Here is a 22,750-nt window from a genome sequence, read left to right as displayed (position 1 = left end):
AGTATTTACAAATACGCATAAAGTGTCATTTTTATGTACAACTTTATTGTCTTATTTTTTTCGTTAGTGACTCGAATAATTTTATTTTTTTTAAAAAGAAACAGTCATCATATACTTAACTGAAAAATTCAAGACTCAATTTATATTACTCAGTTGTATAGTTTCTTCTTATAAATTTCCAACACAATTCGGTTATTTAGGTCATTTGTTAGAGGAATTTCAAGGTGTTCCATTATGGCAGGTACTAAAGATACAAATTTACCTTTTTCAAGGGAATCATTAGAACAATTATTGAAGAGAAGATTCTTCTATGCTCCATCATTTGAAATATATGGAGGTGTTGCAGGTTTATTTGATTTTGGACCTCCAGGATGTGCTTTTCAAACCAACATCATAAATGAATGGAGAAAACATTTCATTTTGGAAGAAGATATGTTGGAGGTAGAAGCAACAATGTTGACTCCATATGAAGTGTTCAAGACCTCCGGACATGTTGATAGATTCTCAGATTGGATGTGTAAAGATTTGAAAAGTGGAGAAATATTCAGAGCAGATCATTTAGTTGAAGAAGTTTTAGAATCAAGATTAAAAGGAGATAAATTAGCAAGAGGGGAGAAAATTAATGAAGTAGAAGAAGATGAAGACAAAAAGAAAAGAAAAAAGAAGGTTAAGGAAATTAAAAACGTTAAATTAACTGATGAAGAAGTAAAAGAATATGAAAATGTATTAGCACAAATTGACGGATACTCAGGACCTCAATTAGGAGATTTGATCACGAAATACAACATAACGAATCCTGGAACTGGTGGAAAATTAGAACCACCTGTTGAATTCAATTTGATGTTTGATACAGCAATTGGACCATCAGGAAATTTAAAGGCATATTTACGTCCAGAAACAGCTCAAGGTCAATTTTTGAATTTTAGCAAATTATTGGAATTTAATAATGATAAAATGCCGTTTGCTTCAGCCTCAATTGGTAAATCTTTTCGTAATGAAATAGCTCCAAGAGCTGGATTATTGAGAGTCAGGGAATTTACAATGGCTGAAATTGAACATTTCGTTGATCCAGATGACAAATCACATAAAAAATTTGATGATGTTAAAGATATTAAATTAAGATTTTTACCTAAGGGAGTTCAAGAATCAGGATCTTCCGAATTAATTGAAAAATCTATTGGAGATGCCGTCAGCTCCGGAATGGTTGATAATGAAACTTTAGGTTATTTCATTGCTAGAATTTACTTATTCTTGATTAAAATTGGGGCTGATCCTTCAAGATTAAGATTTAGACAACACATGTCAAACGAAATGGCACATTATGCTTCTGATTGTTGGGATGCGGAATTACAAACATCTTATGGGTGGATTGAGTGTGTTGGATGTGCAGATAGATCAGCCTACGATTTATCAGTTCATTCAGCTAGAACTGGTGAAAAATTAGTTGTAAGACAACCGTTACCAGAACCGAAAGTAGTTGAAGAATTTGAAATTGAAATTGCTAAAAAGAAATTCGGACCAAGATTTAGAAAAGACGCAGGAACTGTTGAAAAATGGCTCAATTCAAGAACTCAATGTGAATTGGAAGATTTTGCAAAAGAGTTGAAAGATAATGGTAAAATAGTGGTCAAAATTGATGGAATTGACGGTGAAATAGAATTAGATTCCGATTTAATAAAGATTGAAAAAATTAAAAGAACAGAACATATCAGAGAGTATATACCAAATGTCATTGAACCATCTTTTGGTATTGGACGTATATTGTATTCCATCTTTGAACATCAATTCTGGGCAAGAGGAGACGACGCAGATAGAGGAGTTTTATCATTACCACCTATTGTTGCACCCACCAAAGTGTTATTGGTTCCATTATCAAACAGTTCGGAATTGCAACCAATTGTCAAAAAAGTCTCAAACATATTAAGAAAAGAAAAAATACCTTTCAAAGTAGATGATTCGTCTGCATCAATTGGTAAAAGATACGCAAGAAATGACGAGTTAGGAACACCATTTGGAATAACTATAGATTTTGAATCAGTCAAAGATAACTCGGTCACATTAAGAGAAAGAGATTCAACTAAACAAGTTAGAGGATCGATCCAAGATGTTGTTGATGCTATTAAGAATATAACTTATGACGATTCAACTTGGGATAAAGGTACTGCTAATTTAAAACCTTTTGAAAGTCAATCAGCTTAGATAAAGTTAAATTTTTAGAACTTAAATAATTCTGTATAAAGAAGTACGTAGAGTAAAGGTACAAGTCTTCCAAAATCAACAATGGTAAAACAATCTCACACTCTTTTCTCTACTATTAGAATCTTTACGATTTTTCTAATTAATATTATTTGTAAATTCTTGAAAAAAAAATATTCAGGTTTTAGATTTGACTAAAGTGGTAAACGAAATTTATTGAAAAATAATAATCACCTATAGATTTAAACAAAATCAAGTAATCAATCAATCTAGTACACAATCATTCCATCTATCTTATGAATATTATTGAATTGAGTAGTTAAAAAATCATCATATCAACGTGTTTAATGAGTTTAATATGATTAAATCAGAAGCTGTTAATGGATCAAATCCGACCCCACCAATATTGACAAACAAATCAACTTCAGCTCATATCCCACAACCCAAACAACAATTATTAAGACCTCAACAATTGCAGCAACAACAACAATTACAAGCACAACAATTAAAACAAAAATTAAATATCAAGAATTATCATTTTGCCTCGTCTACTGAAGAAATACTACGTAAATATTCAAAATATCCAGCTTCTTTAAGTTTACACATTTACGAAAATCATTATAGGTTTAATAATTCACAAGATTCTCAAATAATACCAAAAAATTCACCTATGATTAAAAATTTCATGAATCATGTTTTGAAAGAAGAAATACCTGTTGAAATGAGTGAGTTATTAAAAGATTTTGCAATTAAATCATATGATGGATGTTTAATACTACAAGTTTATGATCACAGAAATATGATAAAGACTTTTGCTTATGTAAATAGAAATTTCCCATCACCGACGAAAGATCCCAAAAGTTCTGAACCTATGGTGGTGATGAAACCAAGAACTTATAGAACATTATTACGACCTACACCATTATCAATCTATTATGACTTATTATACCATACAGATTCTGCATTGACTAAATTTACAGACACACTTTCACTACAAATGGAATCAGAGATTTTGACATTAACGAATAGAGAATTAGATTTATCGGTTAAATTGAATCCTTACGATTATGCATATTTACGACCAGACACTGAAACTGAAGAAATTAGAGTAACGAAAGATGATCTGGGTGATGAAGTTGAGAAAGTTGTGTATCTGCATAGAGAAGCTGTTGACGCTCCATCACGTAAGATACATCAAGATGAACTTGTATTCCATAAATCATCTGAATACGAAGAATTAATGATTTTATTGTCAAATAAAAACAAACGATTTGAAGAAACCCAAGATAAGAAGTTAGTGATAGTGAACTCCAGCACATTGCCAACTACTTCTACTGCCCAATCAGTTCCTGTATCAAAACCAACTAGTAAAGAAAATTCAGTTGGTGCAGATGGTAAATCTAAAAAGAATGATAAAACAACTACTCAAAATATTCCACCTCCTGTTACGATATCCACAAACCCAGTTAGAGCCACTGGTCAATTCATGAGATTAAGATTAATAGAAGAAATAAGAAAGAAAAGAGAATTGGAAAAAAGCCAACAAGAAGCCAAAATTCATGCACAAGCTAATTCAATTCAAAATGATATGACATCACAACCCGCTCCTGAACTTCCACCTCAAAAACCAAACAACGTCAATGGCAACATATCAACTCCAGCTCCAAGTAATAAGAGGCAAAATTCCGCCTCACAAACTCAACCAAATAAACGAGGTAAGAAAGAGACTAAAAAATCAATTGCAAATCAATCTCAATCACCTCAATCAGGAATTCAACAAATATCTCAATTCCCACCTGAATCTCAATTACCTTTGAATAATGGTGTGATGTCATCTACTTCTACTTCACAAATACCTTCATCTAAAACTACTCCAATGATACCAAATCCAGGAGTTCCACTACCTCAACAACAATTAAGAATGAGTCAAAACAATACCCCACAACAAATACCAATGGGAACTCCAAATATGGGTCAAGCTCCAATACCACAACAACAACAACAACAGCAACCTCAATCAATGCAACAAACTCCTATGGGAATGCAAACACAACAACAACATCCCCAACAAAGGCCACAATCTCAACAACCTCAATTAACATTGCAGCAACAACAACATCAACAAATTTTCCAAAACTCGTTAACTTTAGAAGAACAACAAATTTATAAACAAATTCAATCTAAGATGCAAGCATTAGCAATGATGGGACAATCTGGAGTTGCTCCTAATGGTCAACAATTATCAGCACAACATAAACAACAAGCATTACAACAAGTTAAAGTATTACAACAACAACTTTTGAACAAATTTCCAACATATTTTCAAAGGTTAAAACAATTTCAAATGTTTCAACAAAAACAAAAGCAATTACAACAACAAAAGCAGCAGCAGCAACAACAACAACAACAACAACAAGGTATAAATGGCCAACAACAACAACCGATGATGCAAAACGGGAACACGAACGGTCATATACCTATTCCACAACAACAACAGCAATTACATCAAAATCAACAATTTAATAATCAAGTTCCACCATCAATTGATCAAAATCTACAACAACAACAGCAACAGCAGCAACCACCTCCACAACCACAACCTGAACCAAAAAAGAAAAGAACATACAAAAAGAAAACAGCTCAAACTTAATGAATTATTTTTTAAGAAAATATATTTTTTAGATTATATAGTTAGATATGACTTCTTCTGTTAATTAATAAAATTCTTACTTATTTAAAGGAATTGGTTTTTAGATCAATAATAATTTGATAAAACTAAACAAAAACTATACTATAACTAGTTAAAAACTAACAATATAAAAAAATTTAATAAAGAAGCAAACTGAATCAACAACCTAACCACCAACCTAAATATAAACTTATATAAACCACTCTCAATCACTTACCAAATGGTAAAAATAAAATGAACTTCAAAATAAAAAAGTAATAGAATTGAAAGCAATAAATCAAATAGTAAAAAAATAGAATCCTCTCAGCAAACAAATCAATTAATTACCTTCTAGTTAATTCATCAGAAGAAAGTTGTGATCCATAAATTCCTAAAGCAGTGATTGTAGCACCAACATAAAATAAACCTTTTCCAACTTCTTTTAAAATTGATTTTGTTTTTGATTGAGATTGAGATGTTTTTTCAATATTACGTTTCTTTTTTGGTGGTTCATTTTCATCATCTGATTCAAATTCATTTAAAATTTCATCATCTGATTCAAATTCTTTTATAAATTCATCATCTGAATCATTATTTTCAATTTCATCATGTTTTCTTTTTGATTCATTTGATATTGATGGCCAATATGTAAAACTTGCTCTTGGAAGACTCTTGGTTTCGTTTCTTTCTTTCAATTCTTCTTCTTCTTCGTCATCATTTTCAGAATCTAATTGATCATCATCATCATTGTCATGATCATTATAATCAGGACAAAGACCGCAAATACATTCATGTAAAGCATCAGAAGCTTCCTCTTCTTCAATATCTTCTTCAACTTCGTCATCATCAATATCTTCTACTTCTTCTATTTCAGAACCTTCTACAACACATGATGCTCCTCTTCCATAATTACCACAAATACAAGGTGCAAAATCAGGACAAGTACAATTCACCCTAGCTTCATCAATACTAGGTACAGCTTCATGACGTAAATGATTAAGAATCATTCTAGTTTCTACTTGTTCCCTTTCTTCTTCATCTTCTTCATCATCTTCTTCATGTTGACATTCATAACAAATCAAAGTTTCCATATCATCAAAATCTTCACAAAGTTCAAGATGACAAATTATACATAATGGTTCATCTTCTTCTCCATTACTTTCAGAAAAATCTTCCATTTCAAAACCTTTATTTCCATAAGTAATACTATGTTCACTTGGTGCATCATCTGAATTATAATCATCAATTTCATCAATTTCTTTATCTTCTCCACTTGGAGTATCAATACCAGAACTATCTTGTTCATTTTCTACATTTTTACCCTTTTCATTTTCAGTTGAATGATCAAATTCTTCTGTATCTAATACAAAAGGAGTAGTAGTTGCTGAATAAACTTCTTTATTGGATTTAGTACTTGTAATGTATAAAGCTGATTGATCAGCTTCTTCATCATTTTCAAATGATTCATCTTCACTATCTTTAGCGTTATCTTGACTTTGTACATCACTGACATCTCTATTTTGTTTAGTTTGATTGTCATTCTTTTTATTTGATGAAGTTGTTTTATCAGAAGATTGTTGTTTATTATTCTTATTATCTAATTCTTCTTCTTCTTCAACGTCAATAGTAATGACTTCAGTTGTTGATTTAGTGTGATCAGATGTTGAATCAGTAGAAACATCTTTATCAGAAGCATTAGATTTTTCACCATTCAATGGAATTAATTTTAAAACATTATCATTAATTAAAACTTTAAATTCTAAATTAATTTTTGGATAATCAAATTTTTTTAATGGTATAGTTTTTGCATATTCATCATATGATTTACCATCTTTTAAAATTTTATTAATTTGATGTGAAGGTAATGATAAAATTAAACCTAATTTATCATTATTCCATAAATTATTTTCAATTCCAGGAATTAAAACATAATCATTTAAAATTGTACCAAAAGTAGAATCAGTATCTTTTATTGTAAAACCTTTTTTTTTATCATATTTAATCATACCATGTTGTTTAGATAAATGATTATTTTTAAAAAATAAATTATTAATTGTTTCTATCCTATCTTTATGTTTATTTGATGATCTTTTAATAAAACATTCTTGTTGATCTTGAAATTTAATTACTCTTTCATTCGATACCATTTCTTGAGATTTTTATTTGGATGGCAATTGGTTGTAAATAAAACAAAAAAAAATTGTGTGGTACTTCAACTACTTTTTAAACACGATAATTCCCAAATAACCTTTCCTTTAATTAAAAATTTGAATATATCACGTTGATAAATTTCCTTTACAATGGTTACTTTGATTGATTGATGCCTACTTTGTTAATGATATAAAGTTATAAAATAAGTGTTGTAAAAAAAAGAAAGTGGTAATAAATAATTTATTTATTTAACGTGTAGACGAATTAATATTAAATAGATCAAAATATTTTAATATTTTTTTATTATTGTTTCATATAAAAATATTATCCCTTATCTTTCCTTACAATTACAATAAATAACATATGTAGAAAATCAATTTAGACAGTATACACTGGGTTGATTTGATATATACAGAGATATAACCAACGCATTTATCAGGTTTCTATAAATCAATTGAATTTGATTTCAATTGTTTCAAAGTTACCGATATTTATAAGATTTAAAAAGGTTATATTAATTAATAAATGAAATAATGGATCTATTGTGGTTGATATTTGATTTATAATTTTTATACGGTAACTGTAGTAAATTCCTTATCAGTAAATTTGTAAAGTATATGATGCTACCAACTTATTGGGTAGTTTAAATGATGGCAATATGAAAGCGGGTTGGTAACTTGACTCAATACGGTCAAGTCGTAAATTAATAACCAAATAATATTTTGATTATGTCTCGCGCTTCACAATTAATATCTGACTTTTTCTAAAAATTAAATCCCGATCGACATTTTATTAATAGTTCTAATCGTAGTCTACTAACAATTTTTTTTTTTTTTTTTTTTTTTATGTCTATCTTGATTCAAAATTGTCACTAAAAAATTCAAAATTTACGCCAAACTGATCTCTCTTTTTTTCTCGCTTTGAAAAAAATAAAAGCACTAGAGTATGGCGAAATAAAAAAACTAAGATGTCGACCTATTTTAGCGCGAATTGGACCAAAATTAATCCCACCTAGTGCAAGAAATTAGTACGAAGTGAAACAAGTATTTTTAACGATTTGTAACAAACTAGTTAGTCAAACATTAAAACTAAACGATAAGTACTAGTGTAAATTAGTGAATTTTCGTCTTTGTTAAAAATAGACAGATAAAGTTTTTGGTATCTTCTACCAGAGACTACATCACAGAATGAGAAATTTGCAAAAATTAATATAGTCAGGTAGCATATTTTTTATTAGTAATTCATTAGCCGAACAGTCATAAGTAGCAAGCTCTTCTACACAAGCATTAATCATGTCCAAATTTTTCTTCTCTTGTGATGGATTTCAATATCTCCATTATCATTTCCATGGGCTCTTTCAGATTAAAATCTCTAAAACTCCGATCGACTACCAAATCTCTAAATTTGTTGATTGGGTCGAATTTAACTAAAGATGATGATTATGAAGGGCTTTAGGAACATTCAAAAGTGGAGTTTCTTCGGAAACCAAATAATATTTCTCATCAACAGATGTACCCACCAATTCGACCAGCTCAACACAAAAGTTTTTGAATTTGAACCAAAATGAATCTTCAGATAAATAGGTTTCACTAATGGCAGATAATTTTTCGTGATCAACCAAATGGGTGTTGGGAATACCATCAGCATTAATAGCAGCTAACGAAACTTTCTTAGCAAAGAATTTACCAGCAGAATGAAAATTAAACACATCAAATCCAATGAATATGCAATTAAAAGCATAGTTGATACCTCTAGATGGGTCGAAAGTGATTTTGGCATTTTTGATGGGTAATGAGTGAGGATTCAGTTGATTGTTGCTTTTGCATGAAACTTCTAATCATCTTAAAATTGAATATGGATATTGCTCCATAAATATATTATTGAATACTAACTTTGATTCAAATATTTTTGAGATAATCTTTCAGCCTCTATACTCAATTACTTTAAAATACATATCTCTTAATAATTAGAATCTCGAATTTTTTGTTTTGTTATAAATCTCCTGATTGCTTGATTAAACTTTTGAGACTACTAATGAACAGTTGACAACTTACCCAAAATAGCTCGAAAAGGGAATGAGAACTAGCTTTTGACGACTCGTCAATCAAAAGTAACTATGTTTTTTAAAGCTCAGATTGGTTTTTTGATGGGTTGAGAATTATCCTGACTCTTGGAAATGAATAAGGGAGGAAGATTTGATCTTATTATGATTCAACTTCCGAGCAAATTTATATTGAGAATGGATAGTTTTAATTTCGTAGTGCATCACCTCAACGGTTTTCTTTGCGTGATCCCTTTTTTCTTTTGAGTTTTAATGTGGCAATTGTAGTTTGATCGTATGATATATTGTATGTGTGAATTAACGTTTTTGTCAAAAACGTTAAACTTAAAACAAAAGATTATTTAAACTAATGATTCAATTACTCCATGAACTTTAAAAATGACTTCAATTAATAGTCACAAAATTCAGGTACCATATCCTGTCAATTGCATTATCATGAAATGGATTAATGTCATTCCAATTCATGTATCAAGATGGACGTGATAAATTAGTTGATGAAGATCTTTAGTCAGTAGGTAATAAATGTTGATATTTAGCACATTTGAATTTGTATAATTGTTTTTTTTTTTATCTTTATGGAAACTCTAGGGCAGGAACATGTATGCTTTCGTTGCGCTAAATTAAAGAATCGACACAATATTCAGATTGAGATCCTATAATAGTCAACTGATGGTACCAACTACCCAGTGTCTTAATCTCTTTAAAATATCCGATAATTATCATATCATAGGTAAGGAATCCCCAAAAACACAGCAAATAGCAAAGCAATATACAAAAAGAACCCAATACTAGGATGAACATACATCAAAGTAAAATTAATTAAATTATCAATCTCATCTATTAATTTGTAATTCCAAAAGTTTGCAACAATTGTCAATACACTATAACAAGCCCATTCCATTGAATTTAAGCGATTATTCCATGATTCTTTACGTGTGGAAGTTGGATTTAAGCTTCGAAAAATCGATCTGGCGGTATTTGCTATCACTTTTATTAGTATTGATCTTGCTATGTATGTTCCCAAAGTATACGACCTCGTAGCCGGAGCTAAAACAGTGGGTTCTGCATTCATTCTTCAGTTGAGTAGTTTGCAAAAGTATAAATGTCATTCCTCAAGAGAAATAAATGTCGAAAAAAAAATAAACCCAAATAGTCTAAATCACAAAATTAAATATTCATTTAGAGTAACTTTGTAACTTTACCAGTTTGTACTGACAACATGAAAATTTGGTTCATGTAATACACAACACTATCTCATTGGCTAACTGATCTTTCGTGAATGTCGTTGAAAAAAAAAAATCAAGTTTTGTTTTGAAGGAAACTCTCAATTATCAACATCATAGACAACCACTACATTTTATACTAATCCAATTGATCTGTATCTCATTTATTGAATAATTGATTAAATCTACTTAATTATCAACAGAGTTTTCAGGCAAAATTTAGGCTCACATCTTTGGTCAATTATCAAAAGATTCATAAACAAAAACAACTTACATTTGGCATTTAATTCAATCTCGAAAATTTGCAACATCAGCTCAAATACTGGTCAATATGTTATTACAGATATATTTGGTAAGTACAGTTAAGTGGTCATTTGCAATCTATTTTTAGTCAAATATATTTCACGTCGGGCAAAGTACAAGAAGTTCAAAATCTTCAACTGGTCGATCTTCAACTAATCAATCAACAACTGGTCAATCAACTTCAAATTCGAAATTGTCGGCTAGTCAACTCACAATTGGTAAATCAATAACTGGTCAATCAATAACTGGTCAATCAATAACTGGTCAATCAATATTATAATCAACAATTGGTCAATCAACGTTAAATTCAAAGTCTTCAACTAGTCAATCAACAACTGGTCAATCAATAATTGGTCAATTAATAATTGGTCAATTAACATCTGGTCAATCAACAACTGGTCAATCTACATCTGGTCAATCTACATCTGGTCAGGCTACATCTGGTTAATCTACTTTGAATTCAAAACTTTCAACTAGTCAATCTACAACTGATCGGTTGCGTCTGTCAATTTAAATTTGCTCATTCACAATAAACACTGGTATCAAAATCTGCGGCTAATATCACAGATCAGACCGATAGTAAGCAATACCGACTCGATCAAAAACTTCAGAATTCTCGATTAATATTAATCCATCAGCATGTCACCGTTGAAAAGACAATGATTGAACTCAGACGCTGATAATCCGTTCTTGGATCATCATCCTCGAGCAAACTACACATTTTCTGAAAACAACGGCGGTTCTAATTCAAATTTGAGAAATAATTCAAGAGAGGATGGAGAATTAATAGATAGTCCAACAAAACTGTCCTCATCATTAAGGTCAACACCAAGCAACATTCACAATTCTCCATCTTTAGTCTCCTGTCCACCGACAAGCTTATGTAACTTCAACGATTCACCAATCAATAGCGGCATCAACAATACTAACAACAACATCAACATAAATATCAACAACATTAACAATAACAATAACATTAACTACAACAATAACATTAACATTAACAACATTAACAACAATAATATTAACAGCAACAACAATTATAAAAACAATAACAACACTAGCAACAACTACAGTACTCCTACATCCGATCAAGCTTTATCTGTTTTATTCAATTTCGAAGTTCAACAAGTACCTCGTAGAATGTGTAGCTCTCTAAATATACATACAACTCCTTTGCGAAATATTATTCGCTTCCCACAAACTCCCTCCACGATAGTCCAAGTTTCTCCTTCAAAAAAACTGTTAAAAAAGGACAGAAATTTAATATGTTTTAACTAGTGAAGGAAGATGAAGAAATGACCGGTTTAGAGTTGTACAATAAATACATAATCAATGTTTTTTCGAAACAGGCCAAAGTTGTTGAACTCTTGAATACAACCGAAAATGTTTACAGAGATGCATTGAACGATCCTTCTATGGATGAGGTGTTTTATGAGCTAGTAAGATCTAAAAAATTTACCTTGGTGACGGTTGAGAGCTTCAAGACAACAGAATAATCATTTCACAAAGCCGAATGTGTATTGAGAGAGGAAGAGATTTGTTGATTCGAGGTAATCTTGACTACGAATGTAAGCAATACATCCAAAAGCTCAAAAAAATTATTTATCATATTTGCTGAATTTATCACAATAGCTATAAGTTGCTCCACGGATGAGGCAAAAATGATATGAAATCTCGTCCCAAAACAGTTTTTTTATCAACAAAAAAACATTTGCCTCAAAAAGTTTTAGTCCACGGCATGATTTTGAATTTGACAGATTGAGTAGATCTATGCTAAATTAGCACTATTATTTAATGCATCGTGGATAAAATCTTGATTGACTTCCAAAAAATTATATAAACATCGACATGCAACAAGATGTAACTCTAACTCATCTTCTAATTTTGGATCTTCCATTATACCAATTAAATTCTCAAAATAAAAATATTCTGAGAAAGGGGAAACCCAACTACATTTATTTCATAGATCTTAGCTACTCTTATCTTTACTCTTTCATATGTTAGCAATAGCAACTTTACCCACGGCACCAATCTCTTATTAATTAACCAGAGTCATAACTTCTATTGTTGTTAACCAATCTCACAACTTCTATTGTTGTTAACCAATCTCACAATTTCACACATAACCGCTTTAGGTATAGTTCTACTATCAACGGCAATAAACCACATGTCCGGTATGCGTGATCGCTAAACTCTAACCCCTCTCTCCTCATCAACAATAGCTACTTGTGAATTTTATTTGGGGGTAACTTCAGTTTTTATCATTTCGATTCATTCTCCCACTGCTACGAAAGGCTCTGAATTGTTGTGATTTTGTACTTAAAGGTATTCAAATCCTCGTTGAAATGTTTTGGGATTGACAAGATTAATCCACAGAAACAACAATGCAATTAAAAAGCCTTTTCGCTATGGCGGTCATGATTATTTGGTCAAATTTGGCATTTGCTGCTGATGATGAAGAGGAAGGTTATACGACGATCAATGCTGTATCAGCAAATACAAACACTTACGGAAGTTTTGCTGCATGGGGAGCTTTCATTAAATGTACATTCAATACTGCTCGTGCTGTCAAAGATGCGGTCAATATTTGTGGGAAAAGGGTCGAAAGCAAGCAAGTACCACCGACTGATTGCTTGGACTAATCAGAGCCGCAGAGTGGGCTTCTTTTGCAGCTTTAGCTGCTTACGGTGGAGCTAATGGAGTAGGTGTATCCGCACGTGAAGATATTCTTGATCAAATTTATGAACATTATAATCAAATTCCAGCTTTGGAAGTTTATGGCGTAGATTTTGATTACAATCCCAACCAAAGGAGAGATGATAATGGTCAAAATAATGCTATCAAGATAACACTCGTTGCCCCATCTGCAAACAATTTGGTCTTACATACTGTTGTACATGATGAAAAATTTGGAGCTTACACATATGGAAATACATTACCCGCTAATCAAACTTCAGAATTGGGAAAAAGAGCTGATTATTGTAAACAAGGAACAGTATGTCATGAGACTTACTCCGAATATTTCAACCAGTACTTCATAGGAGCTGATGTTTGCAAGCAGGACTGGTTTAGACTCACCGACATGGGGGGTAGTTGGTCTGAGAATACCGTCGGACATTTGAGAGGAAATGACTACTGCTCGGATTACTACAAATTGTACATGGATCACGGTTCTTATCAAGACTGGGTTGCTAGTTGGAGGGTTTACCAGGGTTCTGGAAGTTTTACTTGGTCAAGATGTGATACAGGCCACTAGTAACAAAATAGGAGAGTGAAGTTTCTTTTTCTGAGAATAATATGAGTAGATGACTTAAATTCAATATAAAAATTCCAACCTGACTTTTCCTCCAATACCTTAAGATAATTATCCAATGATGATGTTGAGACACTATTTAGTAAACTTTTTAGACTTATAATCGAGATCCAGTTATAAACTATTTGTAAACTATGAAGAATAGGTGTTCTCTTCGGTCTTATGATTCTATATAAATTGAAAACAGCTGTTGTAAATTCTGGCAATTGAAGCTGATGAACTTATATTAAGGGCTGATAAAGAAATACATGCTAAGCCACGTATTGCTGATGGAAGTCACTAATGATGAACCATATACAGCTAATTTGAATCATCAATGACGAGTGAGTCTTATTGATGTTCTCTACTAAGCTGAAAAGGTTGATAAATTTTGCAACACTTTTTATCAATTCTTTTTTAAAAACGAGAAATTGAAAAATGATAATAATATAAGTTAAAGTTGAAAAATTAAGGGAAGATAAAGATTTGAAGTTAAATACTTCACAATAGATCATTACATATTGATCATATCAACTCCAATTATTCATAGCATTGACTCATAACTGTATAATATACAAAACACATTTATGATTTTTACGATTATTTCATAAAGCAAGTTTGTTTCTAATTAAAACAACATATTCATATAAATGACAACTGCATTAATTTCAAAACCACCTATTCATGACGAGCATTCCCAACACCTACATTCTGAGCAGCAACAACAACAACAACAACAGCAACAACAGCTGACACAAGAAAATGGCAACGGAAACATACGACCGACTTATCAATTGAATGATAAGTTGAGACATGGATTTGATGAAGATTATAATTCAGAAAATTTCTTAAATCTACTAGCAAATACATTTTATATATATTTTGATGATAAAAGACATAGTACTAATGGGAATCCATTAACTCCTGAAATGAAAACAAGTCCAAAATATTATAAAAATTATCAACCTATTCATGATTGGAAAGTAATGAAAGAAAGACAAAAAACTATAAGTGCAGTTCTTGTTTTATGTTTAAATTTAGGTGTTGATCCACCAGATGTTATGAAAACTTATCCTTGTGCAAAATTCGAAGCATGGTGTGATCCAAATACTTTTACAGATACTAAAAAGGCAATTGAAAATATAGGGAAAAATTTACAATCTCAATATGAAACTTTATCATTACGTACTAGATATAAACAATCCCTTGATCCATGTGTTGAAGATGTTAAAAGATTTTGTAATACTCTTAGAAGAAATGCAAAAGATGAAAGAATATTATTTCATTATAATGGACATGGAGTACCACAACCAACTTCAAGTGGTGAAATTTGGGTTTTTAATCGAGGATATACTCAATATATTCCAATTTCATTATATGACTTACAAACTTGGCTTGGAGCTCCAGTCATATTTGTTTATGATTGTAGTTCAGCTGGAAATATAGTTCATAATTTTAAAAAATTTGTACAAAAAAGAATTGATGATGATAATGAAGGAAATCATGATTCAAGTGCACCTTCTTCAACTTCAGCATATTTGGATTGTATACAATTAGCTGCATGTAAAAGTAATGAATTATTACCAATGAGTCCCGATTTACCTGCTGATTTATTTACTTGTTGTTTAACATGTCCTATAGATATTAGTGTTAAATGGTTTATAATGCAAAGTTCATTAAAAAAAAATTATGAAGCATTACCTAAAAATCAAATTGGAAATATTATAATACCTGGGAAATTAACAGATCGAAGAACACCATTAGGTGAATTGAATTGGATATTTACAGCTATAACTGATACAATAGCATGGACTTCATTATCAAGACCAATTTTCAAAAGATTGTTTCGACAAGATTTGATGGTGGCAGCATTATTTCGAAATTTTTTATTAGCGAAAAGAATTATGCCACATTTAAATTGTAATCCAATAAGTGATCCTCCCTTACCAGATGTTGTTAAATTTCATCCAATGTGGGATTCATGGGATTTAGCTATTGATCAGGTTTTATCACAATTATTGAAAAGTGAAGAGTCAATACCATCTTCTTTAACACAACCATTAATTACCAATGGCTCTTATGTTTCTAATGGATCTATTCCCAATGGAACAAACTTGAATGAACCAACGGCCAATGGTCCAACGTCTAATGGACCTGTACAAACATCTCAAAATTATCAACATTCCACTTTTTTCGAACAACAACTAACAGCATTTGAAATTTGGTTAAAATATGCAGGTCCATCAACTAAGGAACCACCGGAACAATTACCAATAGTCTTACAAGTTTTATTATCACAAGTACATCGTTTAAGAGCATTAATTTTATTGTCAAAGTTTTTAGATCTTGGGCCATGGGGAGTTTATTTATCATTATCAATTGGAATTTTTCCTTATGTTCTTAAGTTATTACAAAGTCCAGCACAAGAATTAAAACCTGTACTTATTTTTATTTGGGCAAGAATTATGGCAATAGATTATAAGGGAACTCAACAAGAATTATGTAAAGATAAAGGTTATAATTATTTTTATTTGATTCTTAATTCATCAAATCAAGCAGCAAATGGGTCTGGTCCAATGTTAATTAATGATGATCATAAGGCAATGAGTGCTTTCATCTTGACATTATTTATAAAAGATTTCAAGAATGGTCAAAGATTATGTTTTTCAACAGAAATTGTTGGTAATTGTTTAAAATTCATACAAAATAGTGAGAATCCTTTATTAAGACAATGGTGTAGTTTATTACTTTCACAATTATGGAATAAATATTCAGATGGGAAATGGGTAGCATATAAAGATGGCTATGTGAATAAATTATTTTCATTAATTAATGATCCAATACCTGAAGTAAGAACTTCAATCATACTTGCGTTGACTACATTTTTGTCTGACCCACAAACTCCTACATCAACAAATTTAACATCAGAAGCAAGAAAAGATGAATTAAGACAACAAGATTTAAAACTTGCTAATATCATGTTAGGTTTGTTAGGTGATGGTTCTCCAATAGTTCGTAAAGAGTTAGTTTTTTTCATTAATAAATTCATCAAAGCATATCCAAATTTTTTCTTAGTTGTTGCATTTAATCAATTAGAAGAAGAAATTGTACTCATTGATAATCCAAATAATTTAAATGATTTTAGAAAAAAATCACCAGCTTATGGATCAATATTCAGTTCCATTTGGAAAGCATTACTTATATTATCTGAAGATCCACATTGTGAAATTAAACAATTAGCTTCAATATTGATTGATTATGTAATGATAAATTTAAATGAAAGTGAATTAGCTCCAATGGTTAAAGAAATGCAAAATTATTTATTAAGTAAATCTACTATTAATATTGCTGAAAGTTTTGGTAGTAAACCAATTGAAAAAAGACAAGCTTCAAGTGCATCCGTAATAAATAGAAAAAATAATCTTTTAATTGATGGTTCATCATTAACTACAAGAGCTGTTTCACAAAATGGAGCAGTTGATAAATCCGATACAGAATCAATAACTTCCAAAATTAAAAATTTATCAATTTCAAAATTACTCAAAAGTTTTCAAATTAATGAAGAAACTGATATTAAAAATTTCACAAGAATATTAAATTCTGGTCCAATACAAACAAGTTATGGATCAGAATATAAACCAAAATCTGCATTTTATAAAATTCGTAATTTTAATGATTCATTGCCTTCAGATTCTGGATTTTTTGATTATAGTTGTGAATATTTTCAAGAACCTCAAATGTCTAAAAATGAAATAGATGAACCTGGATCAAAAGAATATATAAAAAGATTATGGAGAAGAAATAGAAATGAAGCAATAATTCAAGAAACTCAACCACAAAAGGAAATGGCATTAAGAGGAGATTGGAATAAAGATATTAAAATTTTAAATAATATATCTCAACCTAAATGTATAAAATTTACTCAATTTGAAAAAATTTTGGTTGCAAGTGATGAAAAAGATAATATTACTGTATGGGATTGGGAAGAATCAAAAATTGTTAAAAAATTTTCAAATGGGAATCCATTTGGTACAAAAATTACAGATATTAAATTTTTAAATGAAGATGATTTACCATTATTGATGACTGGTTCATCTGATGGAGTTATTAAAATATATAAAAATTTTCAAAATGAAGATATTGAAGATGATGAAGATAAATATGAAGGTAATAGAATTAATCAAAAACATGAATATTATGAAGAAAATGATAATGATGTTAGAAATAATAAAATTGAATTAGTTACTGGTTGGAGAGCATTAACTGATTTATTATTAACTTTTAAATCCTCAGGTTTAGTATCTGAATGGCAACAATCAAGAGGTTCATTATTGGTTAGTGGTGATGTTAAAGTAATAAGAATATGGGATGCTCCAAGAGAATTATGTCTTTCTGATGTTCCTGCAAGATCATCTTCATCAATTAATTCATTAACATCTGATCAAGTTGCAGGTAATATCTTTATTGCAGGTTTTGATGATGGTAGTATTAGAGTTTATGATAGAAGATTAGACGCTAGAGAATCAATGGTAAAACTTTGGAAACAAACAAGAAATAATACTGGAAATAATGGGAAAAATAATAATATTGGTTTGGGATCAATTAAAAATGTTCATATGCAAAGAGGTGGATTTAGAGAATTAATAAGTGGTTCATCAGATGGTTATGTTAATTTATGGGATATAAGATTAAATGATCCACTTTTAACTTTTCAAACTAATCAAATAAGAAGTATGGATTCTCATGAACATGCACCAATTTTAACAACTGGTTCAAAGTCAGTAAATATATGGTCAACTTCAGGAGATGATTTAACAAGTTTAAAAAATCCATTAAGTGAAAAATATTTAAATCGTGGTATTAATTATATATCAAATACAACTTTTCATCCTCATAGAATGATGCTTGCTACTAATTATACTCAAGATTCAAATATTAATATTTATACATGTAAAGATGTAGTTTTAGAATATTAAAAGAAAATAATGCATAGGTTATTCAAAAAGTTATTAGATAAAGATTTATTTAGTTAATTTTTTGTACTCTTACTGTATGGTCTGAGATTTAATGTAATGTTTAACCGCACTCGCAATTTTAATTATGAAAAATCGGGTAAATTATACCGAGCAAGACAAACCAATTTTACACATAATTTTACCTTAATAGTTTTTAGTCTATTTTTCGTAAATTAATCATATTTGGAATTCATCTTATATTTCATTCACAAATATTTTCATAGCATTATTATCAGTCAATATTCGAGTAGACCCATCTTTAAAAAATAGAAGTCCGAAACAATTTATAACATAAGAAAATTCACATCATATAATATTTTTTTGCATTCAAATTTATGTCATTATCATCAGAAATAGCAGGAGCCATTGATGAACCAGACCTATCACCATCTCCCACATCATCACCATCCAGTGTCGCAATAATCAATGGGAAAATGTTGAATGATGAAAATATATCAATAACTCAAAGAATGATAAGTGCATGTTCAGGAAGTTTAATTACATCATTAGTTGTTACACCATTTGATGTTATAAGAATAAGAATTCAACAACAAGGTATACTACCTCAAAGTGAACCATGTTGTGAATTACATTTTCCAAATCATTTTGGAAAAAATGCTTCAAAATTTGTTGCACCTGAATTATTTTGGATTCATAATAATTATTGTAAAATTGGTGCTGAAAATTGTAGTAGAATAACTTCAACATTTCAAGGATTTGCAACTGTGGCTAAACATGAAGGAATAGCGACGTTATGGAGAGGACTTTCTTTAACTTTATTAATGGCTGTTCCATCAAATATAATATATTTTACAGGATATGAATATATACGAGATCATTCACCTTTTCAAAATTATCCTTTTAATCCATTATTATGTGGAGCATTAGCAAGAATGATATCTGCTACTTCTGTTGCACCTGCAGAATTATTAAAAACAAGATTACAATCTATACCTACTGATTCAAGAAATTCATCTCATGTACTAAGTAATTTATTAAAAGATTCATATATAATGGTGAAAAAAGATGGAATAAAAACTTTATTTAAAGGTTTACAAATAACATTATGGAGAGATGTCCCATTTTCAGGAATATATTGGTCATCATATGAATTTTTCAAAGGTAAAATATCACATATATTAAAAACAGATTTCAATAATACAACAAAAACGACAACAACAACAGGTAATCCGGATGATTATAAAGTATTTATAACAAGTTTTTTATCTGGTTCAATATCTGGAACAATAGCTGCATTTTTTACAAATCCTTTTGATGTAGGTAAAACAAGATTACAAATTACAATGAATGAAGATCCAAATGTTAAAAAACCAAATATGTTTAAATTTTTATATGACATATATAAAAGAGAAGGTATACGAGCTTTATATGCTGGATTTGGACCAAGAGTAATGAAAATAGCACCTGCTTGTGCTATAATGATATCGTCTTATGAAGTTGGTAAAAAGATTTTTAAAAATGTTAATAGTAATGATAATGATAATAGACTGTAAATAAATTAGTTTTAATTTTGGGGTATGGGTTTTTTTTTTTTAGGTTCATAAGATGATAGAATTAATTGAATAATCGTCATTTTGTAATTTATTTATAGAATTTTTTGATACATATACATATTATATAGACATACTTAATGAGCAAGATTTCTTTCATCTTTATGAATAGTTTATCTCATTTCAATTCAATTCCAATGATCACTATACATTGAAGGGGCTCTAATTGGTTCATGAATATTTGTAGGATTATCATGAAATCCAAAATGTTCTCTTGATTGAGAATTAGATTTTGTAATAGTTGAACCCATTAAAGGTTGTGAAGGTAATGGTTGAGGCGGTTGAGGTCTTAATGGTTGAATACCTGAATCAGGTTGATTTTGATAAGTATGTATACATGGTGTCTTTTTACATTCTGCACAAGTTGATTGTGGAGTTGGTAAATCATAATTTTTTAATTTTATAGGTTCAGAATCTTTCAGTTGTGATTGTTGATGATGTTCATCATCATAAAAATTTGGAATTTTACGTTTTAATCCATTATTATTACCATTTGTTGCATATCTTGAATATTTATTTGGTGAAATTCTTGCAATTTCATTTTCAATCATTGAACCACCATTAGCATTGCTTTCTTCCAAATTATTTAAATGTTGAATTAAATCATCCGAAAAATCTTGTAATTTTCTTGATGTTTTATTTAACATGATTATATAATCAATTAAACTTTCTTTTAAATCATTTGAAATTGATCTTAAAAATTGTTGTTCAATAACTTGTAAACTACATTCTATATTTTCTAATTTTTCATTAGTTAATGTTGTTGAAGAAGCTTTTGGACCATATCTTGTTTGATTATCTTTTAAAATTTTTTCAGTTTTAAATTTATTATTTAACAATTGTTTCTGTTTCTTTTCTCTTTCATTTACTGAATTAAGACTTATTTTAATCTTTTCTAATTTTTCATTTAATTCTAAATTAGTTAATGATTGTAATGTAAAAATTTGATTAAAATCTTTTATTATTTGTGAACATTCTTGATTTGGTATTGTATCACTCCATGAATAAATATCATTAATTAATTTCTTTTCGAAATTTCTTGATTTATTATTACTTCTTATTAATTTTGAAAATTTTGAATGAATTGTTGATGATGTTATTCTTGAAATTTTATTTGTTTTATCATCCGTTAATGATTCAATTGGTTGTGGTTGAGGATTTGAAGGAACTCCAAAACCTGAAATTGATACTACTTTTTCAATAACTCGATGCAAAGCCGTTGCTGGCCTCTTATCAGCTGACATTAAAGTCACCGTTGATGAATTGTAGAAAGAAGTGATTATAAAAGATGATTGATGTAAGTGTATTTAGAAATGAAAATGTTATGCTAACTTTTTGTGTATTAAATTTGCAGCCAAAATAAAAAAAACAAATCCAATGTCTGAAATAGTGAAAAATTGACAAATAAATTTTGAAACATTCCCTTACTATATGCTATTATGCTATCTAAACCAATTTTACTTCTTTTTAGATACTTCTTCATCTAAATTTAACCCCGTTATATCAGCAATTGATTTTTTTAAAGATTGAGCACCATTTTCAACTAATTTAATACTATTTTCAGTTGTATTTTCAATTGATTTTGCAAATTTCAAAGTACTATGATAAGCATCTTTTTGTTTTTCAGCAATTTGAGGTAAATTTCTTTGTTCTAATTTCCAAGCAAAATCAGTAGTATTATCAAAAGTAACTGGTAAAAAATATTTAAATGTTAATAATCCTGTTATTATGGGGAATGAAATTTTAGATATTATACCTCTTGGTCTTGCTGCAATTACACCTGCTAATGTTCCAATTACTACATAAATACCATTTGGTAAAAGATCTTCTTTTTTATAATGTAAATCACTAACTGTTGAAGTAACTAATCTTTCAGTTTCATTATATTTTGTATAATTATGATTTATCCAATGATTAAATTCATTTAATTTGTGAGATGTAAATTCTCTAATTTGTTTAAAAAAATTCTCAGTTGGTTTTGTAGTTCGTACTGATATTCCATCTATTAATTTATTATTTCCTAATGATTCAATTTCTGAAGCTGGTGCAGGTATTGTTGTACCTGGGACGGGTACAACATTTGTATCATCCTCATAGAAATTACGTTTTGAGTCATTATGAATTGCGTTAGTGTTGATCGTTATTATGGCTCCAGCTGTAAGCAATGGAGTGGCTATTGTTGTAATTGATCTGAACATTGTTGTTGATGATTCTGTTGGACTTTGAAAAATGACGTTCTCTCACTTTAAAATATATTTTTCTTTTG

General features: G+C 29.7%; 10 protein-coding genes across 10 annotated transcripts; 6 read left to right on the top strand and 4 right to left on the bottom strand. All coding sequences in view use genetic code 12, as the record gives it.

Annotated features, from left to right (window-relative positions):
- Positions 1-234: 234 nt before the first annotated feature.
- GRS1 (glycine--tRNA ligase) lies at positions 235-2,199 on the top strand (the record flags this gene model as incomplete). Its single annotated transcript, XM_051759643.1, has 1 exon — positions 235-2,199. One exon carries the CDS (start codon positions 235-237, stop codon positions 2,197-2,199), a length of 1,965 nt encoding a protein of 654 aa, XP_051612669.1.
- Positions 2,200-2,554: 355 nt separating this feature from the next.
- On the top strand, positions 2,555-4,846 carry SPT20 (Spt20p; the record flags this gene model as incomplete). Its single annotated transcript, XM_051759642.1, has 1 exon — positions 2,555-4,846. The coding sequence occupies one exon, from the start codon at positions 2,555-2,557 to the stop codon at positions 4,844-4,846; it is 2,292 nt and encodes a 763-aa protein (XP_051612668.1).
- Positions 4,847-5,208: 362 nt separating this feature from the next.
- On the bottom strand, positions 5,209-7,011 carry KGF55_004707 (uncharacterized protein; the record flags this gene model as incomplete). The annotated part of the gene is made up of 1 exon (XM_051759641.1): positions 5,209-7,011. One exon carries the CDS (start codon positions 7,009-7,011, stop codon positions 5,209-5,211), a length of 1,803 nt encoding a protein of 600 aa, XP_051612667.1.
- Positions 7,012-8,441: 1,430 nt separating this feature from the next.
- On the bottom strand, positions 8,442-10,149 carry KGF55_004706 (uncharacterized protein; the record flags this gene model as incomplete). The annotated part of the gene is made up of 2 exons (XM_051759639.1): positions 8,442-8,766; positions 9,881-10,149. The coding sequence occupies 2 exons, from the start codon at positions 10,147-10,149 to the stop codon at positions 8,442-8,444; spliced, it is 594 nt and encodes a 197-aa protein (XP_051612666.1).
- Positions 10,150-10,631: 482 nt separating this feature from the next.
- KGF55_004705 (uncharacterized protein) lies at positions 10,632-12,102 on the top strand (the record flags this gene model as incomplete). Its single annotated transcript, XM_051759638.1, has 4 exons — positions 10,632-10,652; positions 10,917-11,046; positions 11,277-11,750; positions 11,885-12,102. The coding sequence occupies 4 exons, from the start codon at positions 10,632-10,634 to the stop codon at positions 12,100-12,102; spliced, it is 843 nt and encodes a 280-aa protein (XP_051612665.1).
- An 888-nt stretch (positions 12,103-12,990) lies between these two features.
- KGF55_004704 (uncharacterized protein) lies at positions 12,991-13,862 on the top strand (the record flags this gene model as incomplete). The annotated part of the gene is made up of 2 exons (XM_051759637.1): positions 12,991-13,195; positions 13,279-13,862. 2 exons carry the CDS (start codon positions 12,991-12,993, stop codon positions 13,860-13,862), a joined length of 789 nt encoding a protein of 262 aa, XP_051612664.1.
- A 686-nt stretch (positions 13,863-14,548) lies between these two features.
- On the top strand, positions 14,549-18,874 carry KOG1 (ubiquitin-binding TORC1 subunit; the record flags this gene model as incomplete). Its single annotated transcript, XM_051759636.1, has 1 exon — positions 14,549-18,874. The coding sequence occupies one exon, from the start codon at positions 14,549-14,551 to the stop codon at positions 18,872-18,874; it is 4,326 nt and encodes a 1,441-aa protein (XP_051612663.1).
- Positions 18,875-19,248: 374 nt separating this feature from the next.
- On the top strand, positions 19,249-20,427 carry MTM1 (Mtm1p; the record flags this gene model as incomplete). The annotated part of the gene is made up of 1 exon (XM_051759635.1): positions 19,249-20,427. One exon carries the CDS (start codon positions 19,249-19,251, stop codon positions 20,425-20,427), a length of 1,179 nt encoding a protein of 392 aa, XP_051612662.1.
- A 185-nt stretch (positions 20,428-20,612) lies between these two features.
- KGF55_004701 (uncharacterized protein) lies at positions 20,613-21,728 on the bottom strand (the record flags this gene model as incomplete). Its single annotated transcript, XM_051759634.1, has 1 exon — positions 20,613-21,728. One exon carries the CDS (start codon positions 21,726-21,728, stop codon positions 20,613-20,615), a length of 1,116 nt encoding a protein of 371 aa, XP_051612661.1.
- A 213-nt stretch (positions 21,729-21,941) lies between these two features.
- KGF55_004700 (uncharacterized protein) lies at positions 21,942-22,682 on the bottom strand (the record flags this gene model as incomplete). The annotated part of the gene is made up of 1 exon (XM_051759633.1): positions 21,942-22,682. The coding sequence occupies one exon, from the start codon at positions 22,680-22,682 to the stop codon at positions 21,942-21,944; it is 741 nt and encodes a 246-aa protein (XP_051612660.1).
- Positions 22,683-22,750: the final 68 nt, after the last annotated feature.

This window comes from Candida pseudojiufengensis, assembly GCF_024610245.1.
Source record: "Candida pseudojiufengensis strain CBS 10847 chromosome Unknown scaffold12, whole genome shotgun sequence".
Taxonomy (NCBI): domain Eukaryota; kingdom Fungi; phylum Ascomycota; class Pichiomycetes; order Serinales; family Debaryomycetaceae; genus Lodderomyces; species Lodderomyces pseudojiufengensis.
The sequence above is the reverse complement of the archived record's forward strand: the minus strand, read 5'-3'. Positions and strand labels throughout refer to the sequence as shown.